The following is an 18330-nucleotide window of genomic DNA, read 5'->3' on the forward strand; positions in this document are numbered from 1 at the left end:
TGTAGACATAGTAAAAGCAAAAGTGGTTGAGACAATTGAAGGTTTTCAGAAATTGTTCTGAAAACTTTGTTTGCAAGAATGAGAAATTTTTATGAAGCTACGTAGGGAATACTGAAAACAATAATATTTAGATTTTTAAAAAATTAAAATCAGGACGTTTTAAGGAACAGTCTTTATTTGTTAGCCTTATCTTCTTGTAAACAAAAACATTCTCCATGTATGAGAGTAGACATCTTCCAGTTCACACACTCCTTTCCATTTCATTACCCCGAAACTACATCTTTTCGACGATTTTATCTCGCTAAGGAGTGAAATGCGGATGAATGAGCTCATTTCCGAAGTTCTTCTTTCTTTGACTTTGATTTTAACCCCATTACATATTTTTTCGTTCTGTTTTTTTTTCTCGTGTATGTGAGTGTCGTGTCTTTTCTAATCGCACTTTTTTTTATTGTAATTCAAAATTGCTTATTAAATACTTCTATTTGATAGTATTCAATACCTAATATTGAAAAAAAACTTTAACTCAGAGTTGCCATGAAATACATTTTATATAATATCATTAAATGTGACTGAGATTATCTACCGCTGTTAATCTCAGTTTTAATCTAAAATTATTAATATTATTTTGTAAAAAAGAGAATTGCCAAATTTTAAGAATAGAAAGCTACCATTTACTCACCATAATTTAATTTTTAGACCTCTCAAAGTAAATAAAAATTGTTCTGACCTATTTTAATGAAAAATAGAATCTTTTTCTCACAATATCACAAGAATAAAAGTTTTTATTCCTCCTTAACCCGCATATAATCCTAGTTCACCCTATTGTTTAATGTAAACGTCTCCTTTCACCCTATTTTGACTAAATCAAAACCTCCTGACGCATGCGCAAAAGCGCAGAGGGTTTTAGAATCCGAGAATGAACAGTACATAGTCATATTGATATTCACTGGGTGACTGTTAAAAGCAAATATATTTCACAAGAATATGCATGCGCTAACTTTTTAACTTTGAATATTTAACTTTGAATATTTATTTTCATAAATAAACAAAATAGCTATTGAGTTATTTTTAGTCACACCATGTGAGCGGAAACATTCTCAATATATGTGGATTGAAAGAATCCGTTCACAGTTCACAGAAGAGATTATCCGTTCACATTATCCGTTCTCTGTGGCCAAAATGAGATTGAATGGAAGATTGTTGAGCGCAAAACACACTTGATAAGAATATGCATTCGCTGACTTTTTAATTTACGTCTAACTATTTATATTCATGAATAAACAGATAGCTAATAGATTGTCTTCCAGTCACACTTTATAAAGAAAAACATTCTATGTTCATAGACATCTTTCAGTTTTCAACTAAACAGGCATATTAGCATCCAGGGTAAGATTGTTGAAAAGTGAAGCATACTTCACAAGATTGTACATTTGTCGACTTTTCATTTTTACCCTAAAAAAGAAAATATCGCAAATTTTAAGCTATCATTATTTGAACATTATATTTTAAAATCATGTGGTATCAATGCGATGAAAAATGATATGTTCTCACATGACTCATATTTCGCAATCACCAATATTTAGAAAATCGGTGGGTTTTGACCATCTCAAAATTAATCGAATTCTAATTTTTTTTCCCTCGAAGCCAGAATTTGTGTGTGTTTGTGTGTGTGTGGGAAAAACCAGCTTAAGTAGGTTCTAAACAATCACTTGATTATCAGATAAAGCATGCTTCGCTATTTAGAAAACGATGTGCATGTGATTTTTTTTTCCATCTCAAAATCGTTCGAGTTCCAAAAGTTTATCTTATATATATATAATCCCCTGCCCTTTACTGGCCAAACAGGAGAATCAGGTACATGGCAGGTATTCGCACCAAGTTGTAACTTTTTGTTAGCGATATGACGCCAAATAGGACAACATTCTTAATCATTTTCTAATAACCCTAAAAGCGAAAAATTCATGCCTTAAAAGCGATAAATCATCAATTTTCTGCCCGTGTATTTTAAGGCTTCAAAACCCCCAAACCAAAACAACATCATATTCTTATACGATAATATTTATATTATTAAATAAACAGAATATTTAATTTTAAAAAATCAAAATCAAGATCTAAAGAAATGTACTTAGAAAATTCCATACAAATTACAGACAATATACATATAGAAATCAAATGTTGCCAACACTTAAAAAGTAAATACTAAGCATCAGAGTGCATCATTTGATTGAATAAGTCTAATATATATCTTTGTTTATTCCCTGAATGCGTTTATTTTCTTATTTAATTTAGATGAAAAAGTAGGAAAAGATTTCAAACAGAATTCAAAATGAAAGTGTATGACGATGAAACATCTTCAAATAAAAAATAAAATATTTATAGAATTCTGAATAATGTAAAATGCATTTTTTATTGTCTGTGCAATAGAATGAAATCAATATGTAATATGCTGTCTAAAACACTTTATTTAAAAAATGTTTGCCTTTTTTTATTTCTAAACAAATAAAATAAATTACTAAACCAATTTTTTATAGTATTCAATTCTCTTTGATAGAAAAAGCGACAAAACAAAGCAATGCTGGTACAAGCAGCAAAAGATCAACTGTTTCATGTACAAAAAACTAACACCATTACAAAAATTATTCCATCCGTCAAAATTACAATAATAATTGATGAAGATAAAGAATTTTTTAAATACTTTTTTGTATATTTGTCTTTTAGTTTTATCAAAAATCATTTTACATTTTCATCTCTGAAATCTGAGTTTTACTACAGATTTTGCTGCGAATATTTTTTTTTCTATCTAGTATTTCCGAAAAAAGAATTTTTTGTTTGCTCCTTTCATTTTAAATTATTCAGTTCTTTTAAATTCAAAATCGTTTGCTTCTTATGCGTGTGTTTGCATTTATTTAAATTCTTTTGAATACATAAATTTCAATATTTGTCGAATGTATTTTTTAATACAAATCTTTCTCTCCAGTATAATTATTTTCATGTTGATCATATTTTATCTGTACACTTTTCAATTTTATATTTTTCTTGTTAATTCAGATTTGCTCTTTCCTTTTTAGTTCGAGTCCATTTCTTTTGTAACAAATTATTATTCATAGAAGAGTGACATTCATAAAAAAATGAGCTATTATATTTAAATAAATAAAATTACAGAATTTTGAATGCTCGAAATGATTTTCGTATTATTTAGGTTTCAATGCTACTTTTATCTTTGTTCTTTTTTATTATTTTAGAATCTCAGAACAATAAACAGCAGATCATGCATTTAAAGCAAATAGTAATACATAAAGAGTAAACATGTATTTTCAATCTTAAAGATAAATATTTTTTTAAATGACTATAAACTGGATGAATTTTTTAACAACGCTCTAAAATAATTAGATTTTTGAATTTGCATAAAATAGGTTGCAGAAATTTTTTTTTCGAAATATACCAGTTAAGTAACGAAAGTTTTTAAAATTTTTTAAAAAGAACCTTGTTTTAGCTGAAAAGAGTTATAAAGCAGAAATGTTCTAGTTTAGATATTTGTCAAATGATTTGCTTAAAATTTCACAGCTAGCTTGCAAAATATATTACTTAGTTCCTGAACAAAAAAATAGGCTATATTTATAACCAGCCTTTAAATATTGGGATTCTAACTATAGATGGCATTAAATTTTCTATTTATTTTGCATTCTGAAACATTTAAGCAACTGTAAAATATATCGTGGCGAAACGCTTCTTTAATCTAGGAACAGCAGAACGTATTGAGAAATTATTATACCAACTTCAACAAAAAATATCCATTAGATTTTAATTTATAAAGTTTTTTGTGAGAAAACTTCAAAAGATTAGAATTTATCAAAATTGCTTTTTAAGATGTAAAATAGCAATAAAATTCATTGAAATGAAAATATAAAAGTCAATGTAACTTCATAAAAAATGAATTTAGAGACAAAATTCAAACGATTTTATAAAAAAAAATTATTGAAAGATTAAGAATATTAAATTTAAATAATTCTTAGCTTCACAATATAGTATTTTGACTTTTCAATACAGTCACCTTAAGTGTAGTTATAGTGTCATATCTATATGATGTTACAGATTCTGCTTCAGTAAACGATTAAAACTTCAATCTGTCTCAGAAAATAAGATGTGAGCAGATTAATCACTGTTAGTTTTACATCGTGTGTTGTCTATTTATTTATAGCATACAAGCTGGTACCCAGCACGTTGCCACAGCAGAAGGAATAATTTTGGAAATTCGTTTGAAATTTGAAATAGCTACCTTGAATAATTAATCATATTTATTTTCTTATAGACAATGAATAACATTCATTAAAATTGAAGGATATATAAAAGAGAAGTATAAATAATATTTATTCTATTTGTTACTTTATTATTCAAGTGCTTTTGGGTAGACAATATTTTTTTGTTTTGTTTCTCCGTTTTCAGCTAAAACAAATAAATTTCTTGGCTGCCCTACTCGTGAGCATATAGCATACAACTAGCCATGTGAAAAACATGGATTTTCTATGTTCAGTCTGCACACTTGAAGTGATTCACCTTGCGTTTTTTTGAGAATGAAAGTCGAATGGGGAACTACGGTCGTTTGAAATCACAAAGGATGTCAGTGGGAATAATGGGAATGCGTTGAATGAGCACATCTTCACCATTTGAATCTCCGTTAAGAATAGTTGCCTCGCTTCTTTCTGTATATTGTTCTTCTAATTCTGAAGCGCTTGATTAAGTAACATATAAGCGTCGTTTTTCGATTCTTGCACTATGCGGATCTTGAGATTTTGAAGTACGTGAATTTTCATTTCATAAACGATCTGCTTCATTGTTCGCTTGTCGTTCCTTGTTTATTTGAGAAGCTCGAATTCCCTTATTTCTACGTGCTGCGCTGGTAGGTCTACTAAGTGACGAATGTTTGGGAGGTATATTTTTTGAAAAAGCAATTAACACGATATAAGCATGTATAACCGAAATATCATTTGTCGCTTCACTGAATAAACAGAAAAAATCGCTGTTTGGACTGGATGAACAATTTTATCGACATCGGATGAACGGTACGACAGCGCATAAAATACGAACAAACAAAAATTCATTATAATATATTAAATGAGGGCAAAAAGAATTAAGTCTCATAAGAAATCAAAAGTCATGCAAGATCTTATCTTCAACCCTTAGTGGTACCTATGCTATACCAATGAACAATTAGAACTTCAATGATGAAAGGCTAATGATGAAAGGCAAGAGAATGCAATCTGAAGGTCTATCAAAAGACCTTGTCATAATTTCTACTTTCTCGTATACGTAGTATAAAGAAAATATTGGCATCGTCAAAAAATTCGAACTCGAGATTTTGGCGGATCTCCATGTTTCATACCTCTCTAAGTTCGAAAAACACATTTTTGGAAAATGTCTGTTTGTCTGTCTGTGACAAAAATAATTTCAAGAACTCTTTGAGCTAGATGTTCAAAATTTGTATTCGGTCTTAACACCGCATTTTCAGATTTCTATCAAATTTTGTGCAAAATCTGTTGAGAGGAAGTGTTACTATCCGACTGCTCGAATATAAGTTAACACGATAACTACAAGACGGAGAGAGCTAGATAGATAAGATTCGGTATACAGATTTAACATCTATAGTGTAGACACCTATCAAATTTTGAGCCAGAACTCACACTGGAATGAATGTGTGTCTATCTATGATTTCAGAGACATATAAACGAGATAATGCAAAAAAGCAATGGCTTAAATATATCGAATTATGTATGTGATTTTATAACTACAAGTGCAGTTTTGTATCGCATCTCGGTTTCAGTCAATCGGGAAAAACATGTCTAAATCACAAATTCAATTTTCGGTTCCTATTGACCACATGCCAGAAGTGAATCGCCAAAAAACTCGCCAAGGTTGGCACGATAGATTCAGTAAATATGATAAATTCAAGTTAAAGGTTAATATTTTGTGAGCCAATGCCGTGTAAAGCGTTCTTTGGTGTAAAACCTTTATTAGAGAGTATGCGATGAAGTTTTAGGAAGACAACTTCCGCTGGTTTTACATTTTGTTCTACTCCCTAAGCTATGTTGAATAATATACACAGAGAAAGACTGTCAACTTTTTGGCAGATTCAATACAAATTTTGAGGCCGATTTTTAATTCGAATGATAAATCCATATCATTCGAATAGATTCAGTAAAAGTGCTAAATTCATGCCAAATATTAATATTCCGTAACTATTGTACGCCAATGCTATGCAAGGTATTCTTTGGGATAATGCCTTCATTAGAATGTATGCAAGAAAGTTTTAAGGAAACTTTAGCTTATTTAATAAGCTTACCAGCGATTAATCAAAGAAATATTTTTATTCGTGACGCTGAATTCCTTCATGAAAAATTTTCTCCTCTAATCATTTTAAAAGAGAAGTTAAAAAAACTCGCTTGCAGAATGTTTTGTTTATTTCAGTTAAAAATAAACATGTGACGATCTCAGAAATTCTGTTTACAGGATCAAAATATTTTATTCATGACTTGAAGACAGAAAGCAAGTGTAATCCATGTGACTAAGTTAAGGAAGAGAAGAGAAAGGCCTTTATAGTGTTAGTGTCAAACACTGATACCGTTGAATTTTGACATTAACTTCGGAATTTTCAGGAAAATAGGATTATAAAATATATCATTGTTGTAAAACTAATTTCCAGAGTAGTTTTTAAGAATATCATCGCAACATGATTAAATATAAATTAGGAACTACCACAATGGGAAGAGTTGTTGTAATATGTATCAAAACATTTTTTCAAATACATTAATCTAAATTAGAGAAAAATTGGAAGGTAATAAAAAACATATAACTAAATAGTTACTTTTTAAAATTTATAATGTTTTTTTAGCTGTATTATATTTCGAAACTTTTGAGAAAAAAATTAACATTTGGTTGATTTAAAAATCTAAAACTGCAATTAACAAAGTTTTCGATTTTTCATGTAAAACATTTGATTCTGTTTATCGATTTTATTTCAAAGATATTTTTAAAACAACTACTTAACACTAGATTGAAAAATGTCAATGTTTCTTTTTTTTAATTTGGAATATTCGACTATTTTCGAGAAACGAAAACGAATTGTTTGTTAAAAATAATTGCTAAATAGTCAGAAAAGAAATTCCTTATAGATATAATCCTTATCAATTTCTTTTAATCAGGTTAAAATATAATGAAGTTCATTATCTTGTAATATCGATCCTATAAATCCTATTTTAAATTTTCAGTTAGATTCATTCTAATAAAAAAAAGTAACGAAATGAAATTTTGAAGCCGGTTAGGCAAAATGAATAATTCCACTAAGCTTAGTTTAAAAATTATTATGAAATATTATTCTTATTACTTATTAAAATACAATTAAATTTATATTTCATAATAGTGGTAAATAACTGTGATAGAACAATTAATAATAACTGAAGCACGTGAAATATAATTGAACATTCACACACTAGAATAAAATTCTATGTATAAAATTTTACATAAATACTATTTTCTCTAAATAAAAAGGAATTTAAAGATAAATGAATACGAATACGAAATAATGATAATAGAAAAGAATTTGAATTAGAAAGAAAATCCATTTGTTGAATCACAAAATGAAATCCATTTGTTTAATGACAAAATGTAAAGGTTCAATCCGTTGTTTTCTCAGCTGTTCTAATCCAATCCTATTTTTAATAATCTACGTTCTGACGATAATTCGATTTGGCATTATCTATTTTTTCTGTATGAAAGGAAAAAATATCAAAATAATTTCGTACATTTTTTTTCACATATCTGTAATTTTTATAAATACAGTAAAAAATAAAATCATCACCGACAGAATTAAAAGAAAAAAATATCGTAGCTAATTAAAATAAGTAATATCGAAAAGATAAGAAATTAAGATTACATATGGAAGATGTATTTTTTGATATGAAAGTAAAAAATACAAGAATTCTATTGTATTATATTTATGGTTAGTTGAATTGCTTTATTATTCATTTGTTAATAGCACTAAGGTTATTTTCGAAATCTCAAATAAAAGATAATCAATTTCCCTGATTAGAAACGTTTGTTTTCTGAAAACACTTTCTTTTTTTAATATCTGGAAGATTTTTTTTATCTCCTATTAAGTATTTTTTTTCCATTTTATTCGAAATATTCTGAAAAAAATTAAAGCATCAAAATTTAAGATCTCAGTAAAAAAAATGTTGCAGTTAACAGTTAAAAGTTCAAAGTTAAAAATTTAATTTCTAAAATTCTATAGATATCATGAAAGGAAATAGGAAATGACAACTGTTTTCTTGCTATTATTTACTAAAATTGGATTATAATTCAATGACTAAAAGAACCAGCGGTATTGGTCTCCTCAATACTTTCCAATATTTTCTCTAATAAACTTTCTATGCCAGAGAATGTCTTACATGGCATTGGCGTGCAATAGTTACGAAATATTAATCTTTGGCTTGAATTTAGCATTTTTATCTGAATACATCTCCATCCTTGGCGAGTTTCTTGGCGATTAGTCCATGGCAAGAGGTTAATAGTAGCCAAAAATTGAATTTGCGTTTTTGACCCGTTTTCGTTAACCGGTTGAAACAAAAAATTGACAAAAAAACTGCATCTGTAGTCACAAAATTCCATACTAAATGTCATATATTTAATTCATTGCGTTTCAGAATTATATTGTTTACGTATTTCTGAAAGTATGAACCAAATGAAAATCAACTCGTACTTGGATTTGGCACGAAATTCAACACAACAGGTGCCAATACCATAAGTGTTAAATATGTGTACCGAATTTTATCTAGCTCTCTTCGTGTTGTAATTATCATTTTAACTAATATTCGAACAACCGAACAGACGGACTTACTCAAACTTGATTGAAATCTGCAAAATCGGTGTAAAGGCCATGTACCAAATTTCAACCATCTAGCTCAAAGCGTTTTTGAATGATCTTTGTCACATAAAGACAGACAGATGGATGGAAATTTTTTAAAAAAGGTATTTTTTGAACAAAGGGAGGTCTAAAACGTGGAGATTCGTCGAAATCTCGAGTTCGAGTTTTTTTAAGATTACTATACTTTCTCTGTACTAAGTATAGGATAAAGTGAAAAGCTATTAAAAATATTTCTTTTAACAGCACATGAAGTGAATTGAATTTTATGAGACTGTCAAATATTTATCAGGGAAAATCTCTCTAATATTTAAATTATGCGCATAAAAATTAATAAAGTATTCTTCTTTAGAACACGATTTCAAATCTGAATAATTTATAACTAAAACAGGGACTTTTGATCATTTGGTTTCAAACGTTTATTTCAGAATAAACATAGACCAAAAGGGAACTATAATTGGAACAAAATTTAACTGTTGAATGATATTAGAAAAATGGTTATTTGTTGAGAAAAATTCCATATCATCTACTCAAAAATCAATAAAAGTAAGGTTTAATAGGAAATATCTGACCAATTCAATAAAAAAATTGATAAACGGATAAAAAGAATTCAAATTAAATAGAATTATTTGGGTTCTGTAAAAATAATAAATAATAAATTTTCAAAACACGCAACTTCATAGGATAAAAAACTGTTTGAATTACATACTACTGAGTAAGCATGCGTTTGATTTTCAAATATTTCATTTCGGTTTACTTTAATCAAATTTATTTTTGATATTTCCTCATAAAATTATTACTTTTATTTGATTTAGAATAAAATTAATTCATTTAATTGAAATATTATAACATTATTAATATTATAACATTATAATATGAAATATTATAACATTATTAATATTATAACATTATAATATGAAATATTATAACATTATTCTATAAATAATAAAAGTATTGTTTAAAGAAATGTAGAAACGGATCATGCTAAATAAGTGAAAAATATCTACCAGAAATATTTTATGGTTAATAAGTGAAAAGCATTTACTAAAAAATATTGCGGTAAATAAGTGAAAAAAAAAACTCTTAACTATGATATAAATCATTATGTTGCAATTTTTTTCGAATATTTTAACACTTTAAACTGTTACATTTCAAATTTTCAGAATATTTCAGAAATATTCGATGTAAACATAAAATATCGAATACAAAAATCGGGCATTATGTTATTTAATAGGATTTAGAATCTACGCAGTCTTCATCAAAGCCATTATTCTGCATGTACACTATTTCAAAGTATATTTGTTAAGAAAATGTGATTTCAGAAAACGATTTTGTATGTATAAAATATCCCTTTTTCTTCAAAAAAAAGAAAGTTTATAGGCTAATTTTGGAAATAATATAAATAATATTTGGAAATAAAATATATGCCAAACGATATCCTCATAAATAACTTTTTGCTTGCGGGCTTTTATGATACATTATTAGTTCTGAACCGGTTTTAAATGAGTTTAACCGGAAATAAATGCGTTTAATATATATTTACAGGGTAAATAAATATAAAACCAAATTTTGCACTTTCATTTGTTTTTTTAAATATTTGAATCTTTTCATATAAATAACTTTTGCCAGAACGATATATAAAAGTTGTTTCAAATAAAAACATTGCAGATATATTTAAGGCTGTACAATTTGAATGATTTAAAAAAAGAAATACATCAGTGATTGCATTTTTTGCTAAACTAAAATATATATTATTTCTTATCTTAAATACAAAATCCACAAAACAATATTTTTTAGTTTTTTTTCTGATTAAATTTCTCAAAAATGTTTTTATCATGTAATTATTATATACTTAAAAATCATAAGCTTTTCACATATTTTATGATAAAGTTATTGTAATATTGAAAAATGAAGAACATCTATTTCACCAAAAAATAACTGATCGTATGATAGTATAAGAGACATCATAAGAGATTCATTTATGCCAAAGAATTTCAAACTAATTCATTTGCCCATGCTTAACTTGATAAAAAGTAATTGAATTAATGGTCTCAGAAAAGGCATGGAAAACGATTTTCAACCCTATTCGTACAAATGAGGTCTTTCTATTATTAAGATTTTGCCAAAAGATGGTGCAGATTAGCTTTGTTTTGGTTATTAGTTATAGTTATTAAAAAATCAACTCTACCATATAAAAACTTAGTTCATAAGTTATTATGATTTAATAAAACTCAATATCATTATATAGCTGTTAATTTTTTTCTATGAGCTGAGCAAGAAATATCTTTTGTAATTTTTAAAAGTAAAATGTTCCTGAAGACATTTGATAAATTTCTGTAAATATTTAAAATAGGAAACTCGAAAAACAAACATTTAATTCTTGCATCCAACTATAGCAGCACTATTTATTACATCGTTAATTCTCGTACAATATGGGGGGGATACATTTCATATAATAGGAAATAGTTATGTACGGAAAACGCATTGTCGAACATATTTACGCAAATTCAACATGTCCTTAATTTGTATCTGCTCATATTATTTATGATAAATTACTTTTATCCAATTGTTCTGTTCACTTTCCTTATATAAACAAAAAAAATAAGTGCATCCATTTACTTTTCTAAATAAAAAAATATGATTATACTAAATTTGTCTTACATTTTATGAATAATTTTTTATTGTGCTGTATGAGAAGTAGTTATAATATTTCTGTATTTTTTATGAATTCGCATTATAACGGAATTCTTTTATGTCAAAATCCATTGTATATTATCGATTTTTTTTGCATAATCGATAAAATATTTAATTTAATCATACACTGTTACAGATATATTTGCTCTTCATTCAGAATTCATACTCATTTTAATGTATTATATCTGCTTTAATTCAATACATAATCCATTTAATCCATAATCCATACATATCCATTTTAATTTATTAATAATATACTGCTACAGATAGATTTACTCTCCATTGAGACTTCATATTCTTTTTAATGTATTATGTTAATATATTTTAGATATATTATCAGAATTTATAATTTTTAGTTCTAATTTTTTAAATAATTGAAAGATATCCATTGTTGATTGTATCTATTTTATTGAAAAAGTATTTTTTTGAAAAAGTATTTTTTTGAGTCACCACTTACATATATTTCTTCTTTCTTGAATTTTTATCACAGAACGCAAAAGGAAAACTTAACTCATTACTGAATTAAATAAATATTTCAATTATTATATGATAATTGATAGAAATTAAAAAAATTGTTTTTATTGCAACAGCTTCCGGCTTTTATTTTACATTAGAAAACGCGGAAATTTATTTAAATTGTTTATTTTAATTAGCATGCTGTTTATTTTTAAATTCTATTCAAATCACTATGAGTAGTTTACATTTTAACAAATTTTCTTTTGTGGTTTTTAGGTGACTGACCCGTGAAAGCTGTGATATTCTAAAAAAAAAAATTAACAATGAAATGATTAGGATCAAGACAAAATGGCATACTAAAATGGGACGTTCTAAAGAGGTTTTGCGGCATATTTATTATTTTGCTTTTATATATTATCGGGTATATATATATACCCGATAATATATATATATATATATATATATATATATATATATATATATATATATATATATATATATATATATATATATATATATATATATATATATATATATATATATATATATATATAATGCTTCAAGACATGCTAAGACTTTCATTGCGGCTAACAGCGCAAATATAGCTTCTCAATTATTCCATGCAATTGAGAACCTACGCAGTCATAACATTGCATATAAATAACATTTTTTGAACAAAATATTTCTCGTAACGCATATTACAACACATATTACATATAATGGAATTAAATTTCAGGGAAGCCGCGATAGCCTTTTGGCAAAGGCGCGGCTTAGAAACTAGAGGGCTCCAGGTCGGAAACCCGATTCCATCAAAGAACCTCCATGTAAGTGGGTCGGATGTACGTCATATCCATCACAAAAAATGTCCCCTCACCGGCGTAGCCCAGACAGAAGCGTGAAAGCCCAGGCGTCATCCTCGCCATCAGACCGCAGATCAAAAGTCAGAAGTCTGTCCTAAAATAGCCCTAATGCGGTTCTAAAACGGGACGTCAATACAGTTAAACTAAATTAAAATTTTAATTTTCAAAAGTAGTCGTTTGCTATTAAATATTTTATTAGTGAAAGATAAATGAAAAGGTCACGATTTTCGGACATTTTGTGTAATGTTTAATTTTTTACTCTAATAATAACGTAAGTTGTCTAACAAAAAATATCAACATGATTCTGTCAAAATATATTAATAATCATTCGTGTAATATGAAATTCTTATAAAGCAGCATAAAGATTTTCAAAACCTTCCTACAGTAATTATTAACTGCTTTTCATAAGAAATTTTCACTTTTCACAAATATCCTGCGTTCATTCATCGCATCGTTTTGATTGTGTTTAATTTATAAGTTCCGTTTAGTATTGTTTTTGCTCAAAACGGAACAAATTAGCAGTATTATCAAAGAGCTTAATGTATAAGAAAATATCACAGAAAGAAGTAATAAGTAATATCTTATAAAACTAAACATATGCTTCAAAAAACAGACAACTTATAAAACTGAGATTATACGTTTTCATTTTTTTATCCCAGTATTATTTAACTGAAATTCACTCATAAACCCAGTTCTAACAATGAAAGTGAAATATAAAATGTGAGAATATTTTACAGACTTTAGAATTTAACGCATGATTAAAACGTTTTTAGAAAAAAAATTCCGTGCTTAAGTTGTTGTTTTTCTATATTGAATTCAACAATATTCAACAAAGAAATATATAAGCTTCTTGCTTTTCAGGAATAATTTTAAATAGAGAATGTTGCAAGAATTATTTTTTTTTAATTTCTGTATCACATCATTTTTACCTTTATAGTAAACATTATTCAAATCTAATTATTTATTCCAACATCATATCAAAGCAAGCATTTATAAAAATTTGTTAAGAAGAAAAATTCGTTATAAAAATTCGTTCTAGTCATAAATCTTATCTTAACATTTTATTGCAAATATCTCAATTTAACTCTCAGAAAATCTTTTTGAAAGGCAGACACTATCAGTTTCTTTTGATTTTTCGACGGTAGTATCGAATATGTATCTCTTTAGTTATTGCTTTTTCCATGTTTTTGCAATTATCTGTTATGGATAAAACATATATTAACCCTTCGCACTCGAAAAAGTAATTCGGTGGATAATTATTCCCCTACTACAAAGCTTGTTTTTTGTTCCGAAAAATAAATATATATAATTATTTTAGGTTGAATTTCTCTGAAAAATTAATCTACATCGTTTACCTTTCTGTAAGCGTCTTTAACAATCAAAATTGAAAATAAAATAAATAAAACGCCAAAATGATGCACTCTCTTGAGTGATGAGTCACCATCCTAGTGCAAAGAGTTAAATATCGGCGTTATAGCCAAAATATAATTTAAATACGCTCTTCTATTTGTTCATCGGAGAAACTCAAAGGATTAATTAACCCTTTTACCTATGAATTTGCTGTAATTAGATGATGCTACTTGTTCGGAACCTTTATATGTTCAAATCCATTTAAAAATACAAACGATAGTTATAGCACATCGGAAAGATTTTAGTCTTTAAAATTAATTATTAATTTAACTTAATATAAGTATCTTTAATTTATATATATATATATATATATATATATATATATATATATATATATATATATATATATATATATATATATATATATATATATATAAGTTTCTTTTATTTTTAAACTTAAGTATCGCAATTTTTTAATTCAATACACATGTCGCTTAAATAAGAGTTAATGATAACATTCCATTGAATAGAATTTCCTATTTTATCTCATTCCTAAAAACAGTCAATAGATAGCTGATTATTTTTTTTATCAGAAATCGAAAAAGGAAAGGCGTGTTTTCTGCTGTTTTATGAGACGTCTTTCTTAAGGTCTCAGGAAATGTTCTTTTTATTTCTATCCCCTCTAGGTCCTCTAACCAGTAATCAACCAAACGATCCTGCAATTAATTACAGTAAGGAAACGTGCTGTTCCCAGTGGGGGGATAGACCGTCGGAAGGAAAGACACCAGTGGAAGCATCGACCTGTGGAAGGCAGAGGGGTAGGGCGAGCACGGGGGAGGACCGATTGGGAATGGAATGAGTTCTTACCTGGAGAGTGTATTGCAAAGGAAGAGAGGATAGAGAGGAACAGGAGAGCAGCCAGGCCCCTGCTGCTGCTCCCGATCGACAGCATCTCTCCCTTCCTGCAGCAATCACCACCTCCTCCTGTTGATCATCCCTCCCTCTCTCTCGTCTGCTGATCTCGCCCCTCTCACATCCAAACGACAACAGCGGCAGGCAAGTCCAGAAGATTGCAGCGAGCGTGGCTTGGTGCAGGATGCTGCTTCACTGAGACGCCAGACGATCGTGGGCCTGGGTGGTCGGTGGTTGAATGGCGGATGGTGATGGGATGTCTGCTGCACCTTGGAATGCGGGAGGGCGCTGCCGTCGGGTCTTCGTACGCCCCCTTTTTCCTGTCGTTTTACCTAGGAAGAGGTGAAGAGGAAGATTAATGGACAAGTTCAGGTGACAGAGGGAGGGAAGGATGGAGGGCAGGGGTGGGTGGAGTTAGCTGCTGCGAGGATATCGTTTGCTGCAGGATACTATTACCTACTAGGAAGAAGTGATAGCCTTGTTGTTGGATTTGAAATGAAATGGAAGGGTTTCATTAGGCGGAAGACAAAAGACGGACGGGTATTTGCTTTTACCGAGCTCCGTGCCGGTTGGAGAATGTGAAGTGCCGTTCTTTACATTAGCAGCTGTTGTTCTTATTAAGTGATGTGGACGGATAAAGATCTAACTCGTGTTGTTTTAATATTATTTCTTCACATTTATTTCTTTGTTTTACAAAGTTGTGTTTTTTTATTATAGATGAATTTTCACTCCTTGTTTTTCTTAAATCGATCATTATGATAATATTCGAAATCGTAGAATAGCACATTTAGAGTCGTAGACTAACACGTTAGAATAGCACATTTAGAGTCGTAGACTAACACGTTAGAATAGCACATTTAGAGTCGTAGACTAACACGTTAGAATAGCACATTTAGAGTCGTAGACTAACACGTTAGAATAGCACATAATTCGTGTTTCCTGGGATTCCAAAAATTTCATCCGAGTACAAATAAAGAAAAAATATTCTTCTTTTAAATGTACTTTAATCTTATAAAATTATCCGTATGTTATATAACACATTTTATAGGCCTTATTATGACCTTAATTTTTTTATGCTTAAAATTTCTATTTCGTATTATTAGCTTTTCTTTTCAAAGGGAAAAACCTGTGTTCTAATTTCCTCATACCCTTCTCAGGTAACATTTCAGATAAAAATGTAATCCTTTTCAGAATAAAATCTATTTTTGATTGCTGGATCAAATATTAAAGACAATAAAATTGTTTTATGTATTTTTTATATTTTGTTGTTTTTATTTATTATTAAGAATATTCTGGATTATTAAAAATAAAATCATGATTACCAAAATTTATCAAGGATAAAAATATTTTATCCTTCAGATGGCCTACCACTTAATATTAGAACATTTAAAACAATTTGTTTTATTAATACAAACTCGTGAACTTTCTTTGAAAAGAAATTAGATATTTAATTAATTTCAATTTTAAATTTCAATATTTTATTTGATGGCAAAGTTTGGCTGAGAATTATCTTGAGAATTTCAAAATATTGCATTTCCTTCAAATGCAAAGTTTTAAAAGTGATGCACCAAAATGCAAACAAAAATTCGATAATAAAATTCCATTTTTATAAACATGAAGTAATTCAATTCAAATAAAAGGATTAAAAGCTCTACAAAAAGCCGAGACTATCTTTTTGCTTTCTAATGACAGTAATTTGCCATGCATAGCTAATCAGCAAATTTTTAATCAATAAATATAATAAATGCAAACGTATCTTGTTCGTGCTTATCGCAATAACTCAGCAGTATGCCCCCTACAGTAACACTGGCGGGAACTGTGGTTGTGTCCTAAGGGATGTCACCGGCCACGGTGCAACTCTTCCCTACGGAAATACGTCCCGTCATTGATGGGAGAAGCTAGACACGTACCTTCCATTGGGGCGGCGAGAATCAACCACCTTGCAGGAAGCTTCTCATTCTCATTTGGAGGTGCCCCCGAAGGGATCCATGGAGGTTAAACGATATAGCAGCTTTCCCTTCCCTATCAATGACGAAGGCTTACATTTGGAATGGAAGGGTTGAGCTCGGAGATATAGGTGTCGCAAAAAGAGGTGAAAGGCTATTAATAGAGTACCGAAGGGGCTGAGACTAGTAAGAATGATCCTGAATGTTCTAGCAGTTTCCAGATAGTGTGATAGTGTAAAATATTCCAGAATATTATGAGACTTTCTTGGAGGTTCGATTACGTTCTAGAATTTTTCAGACTGCTCCAGAAAGTCACAGAAGGTTCTGGAATTTCGAAGGGACCTCATGTTCAATGCATGATGCTAGAATACTGGGAATTAATTTGCACCATTGTTTAAGGCCAAGAATGATGCTGAATGTTGAAATGTTGAATAAATTTAGAAAACCCGACTTCAAAGAGAATTTTTTTTTGTTTAATAAATTCTCTCTACATTGTACTCTGTCCAGTAGAATAAATTCCGACCTTTATAGTTCAATAAAAGAAATAAACAAGTGATAAGTTTTATTTCAACCCAATAAATTTTCACAAGTGATAACAGCCTCGAAAATATATCCCACAACTGAATAGCTCAAGCTGAAATAGTTAAGAAAAAATTTTTAAATTCTGAATAGTACTAAAAACATAATTAATAAATATGAATATTTATATTAATTTATCAATATACAGTTTAAAATTATATGAAACGATTCGAAGAAAGAAAACTATATGAAACGTAAGAAATGAAAGCTTCGAGACAATGATTAATTTTTACATATTCAGTTTCCTCTGCATTTGGATTGCTTAGATTTACAACTAAATGGATTTTATAATTTATTATCATATCTTTTTTTTCCGGAAATGAATATAAGTTTGCAGACAGATGGATAGTACTGAATAAATACCGCAAGACCCTGCAGTCCGCGCCAAGACAACCCCGACAAAAGAGCTTTCAAGAGCGAATAAGCTATAATTTATTACATGATGTATGAAAATATTTACAGCTTTTACACAAAAAGCTATGAATATTTTTGTGAAAAAGCTATGAATTATTTGTTACTATAAAAGAGTAAATATAATATTTTCCACCAAATATAAAAAATTACTTTTAATTGTTACGAGTTTATTGTTAAAATTGTTTAATTGTTTCTCTGTCGCATT

At 28.7% G+C, this 18330-nt stretch overlaps 1 protein-coding gene across 2 annotated transcripts in view; it reads right to left on the bottom strand.

The window, feature by feature from the left end:
* The window catches only part of LOC129987958 (acetylcholine receptor subunit alpha-like), a 326242-nt gene extending 310838 nt beyond the window's left edge, over window positions 1-15404 (bottom strand). For both annotated transcript variants that reach the window (XM_056095981.1, XM_056095980.1), the window contains exon 1: window positions 15142-15404. In XM_056095981.1, coding sequence (XP_055951956.1) covers window positions 15142-15226 — 85 coding nt within the window. In that variant the 5' untranslated portion in view covers window positions 15227-15404. The remainder of the gene's footprint in view (window positions 1-15141) is intronic.
* Window positions 15405-18330: the final 2926 nt, after the last annotated feature.

The sequence above is a fragment of the Argiope bruennichi genome, chromosome 10 (assembly GCF_947563725.1).
Source record: "Argiope bruennichi chromosome 10, qqArgBrue1.1, whole genome shotgun sequence".
Lineage (NCBI taxonomy): Eukaryota > Metazoa > Arthropoda > Arachnida > Araneae > Araneidae > Argiope > Argiope bruennichi.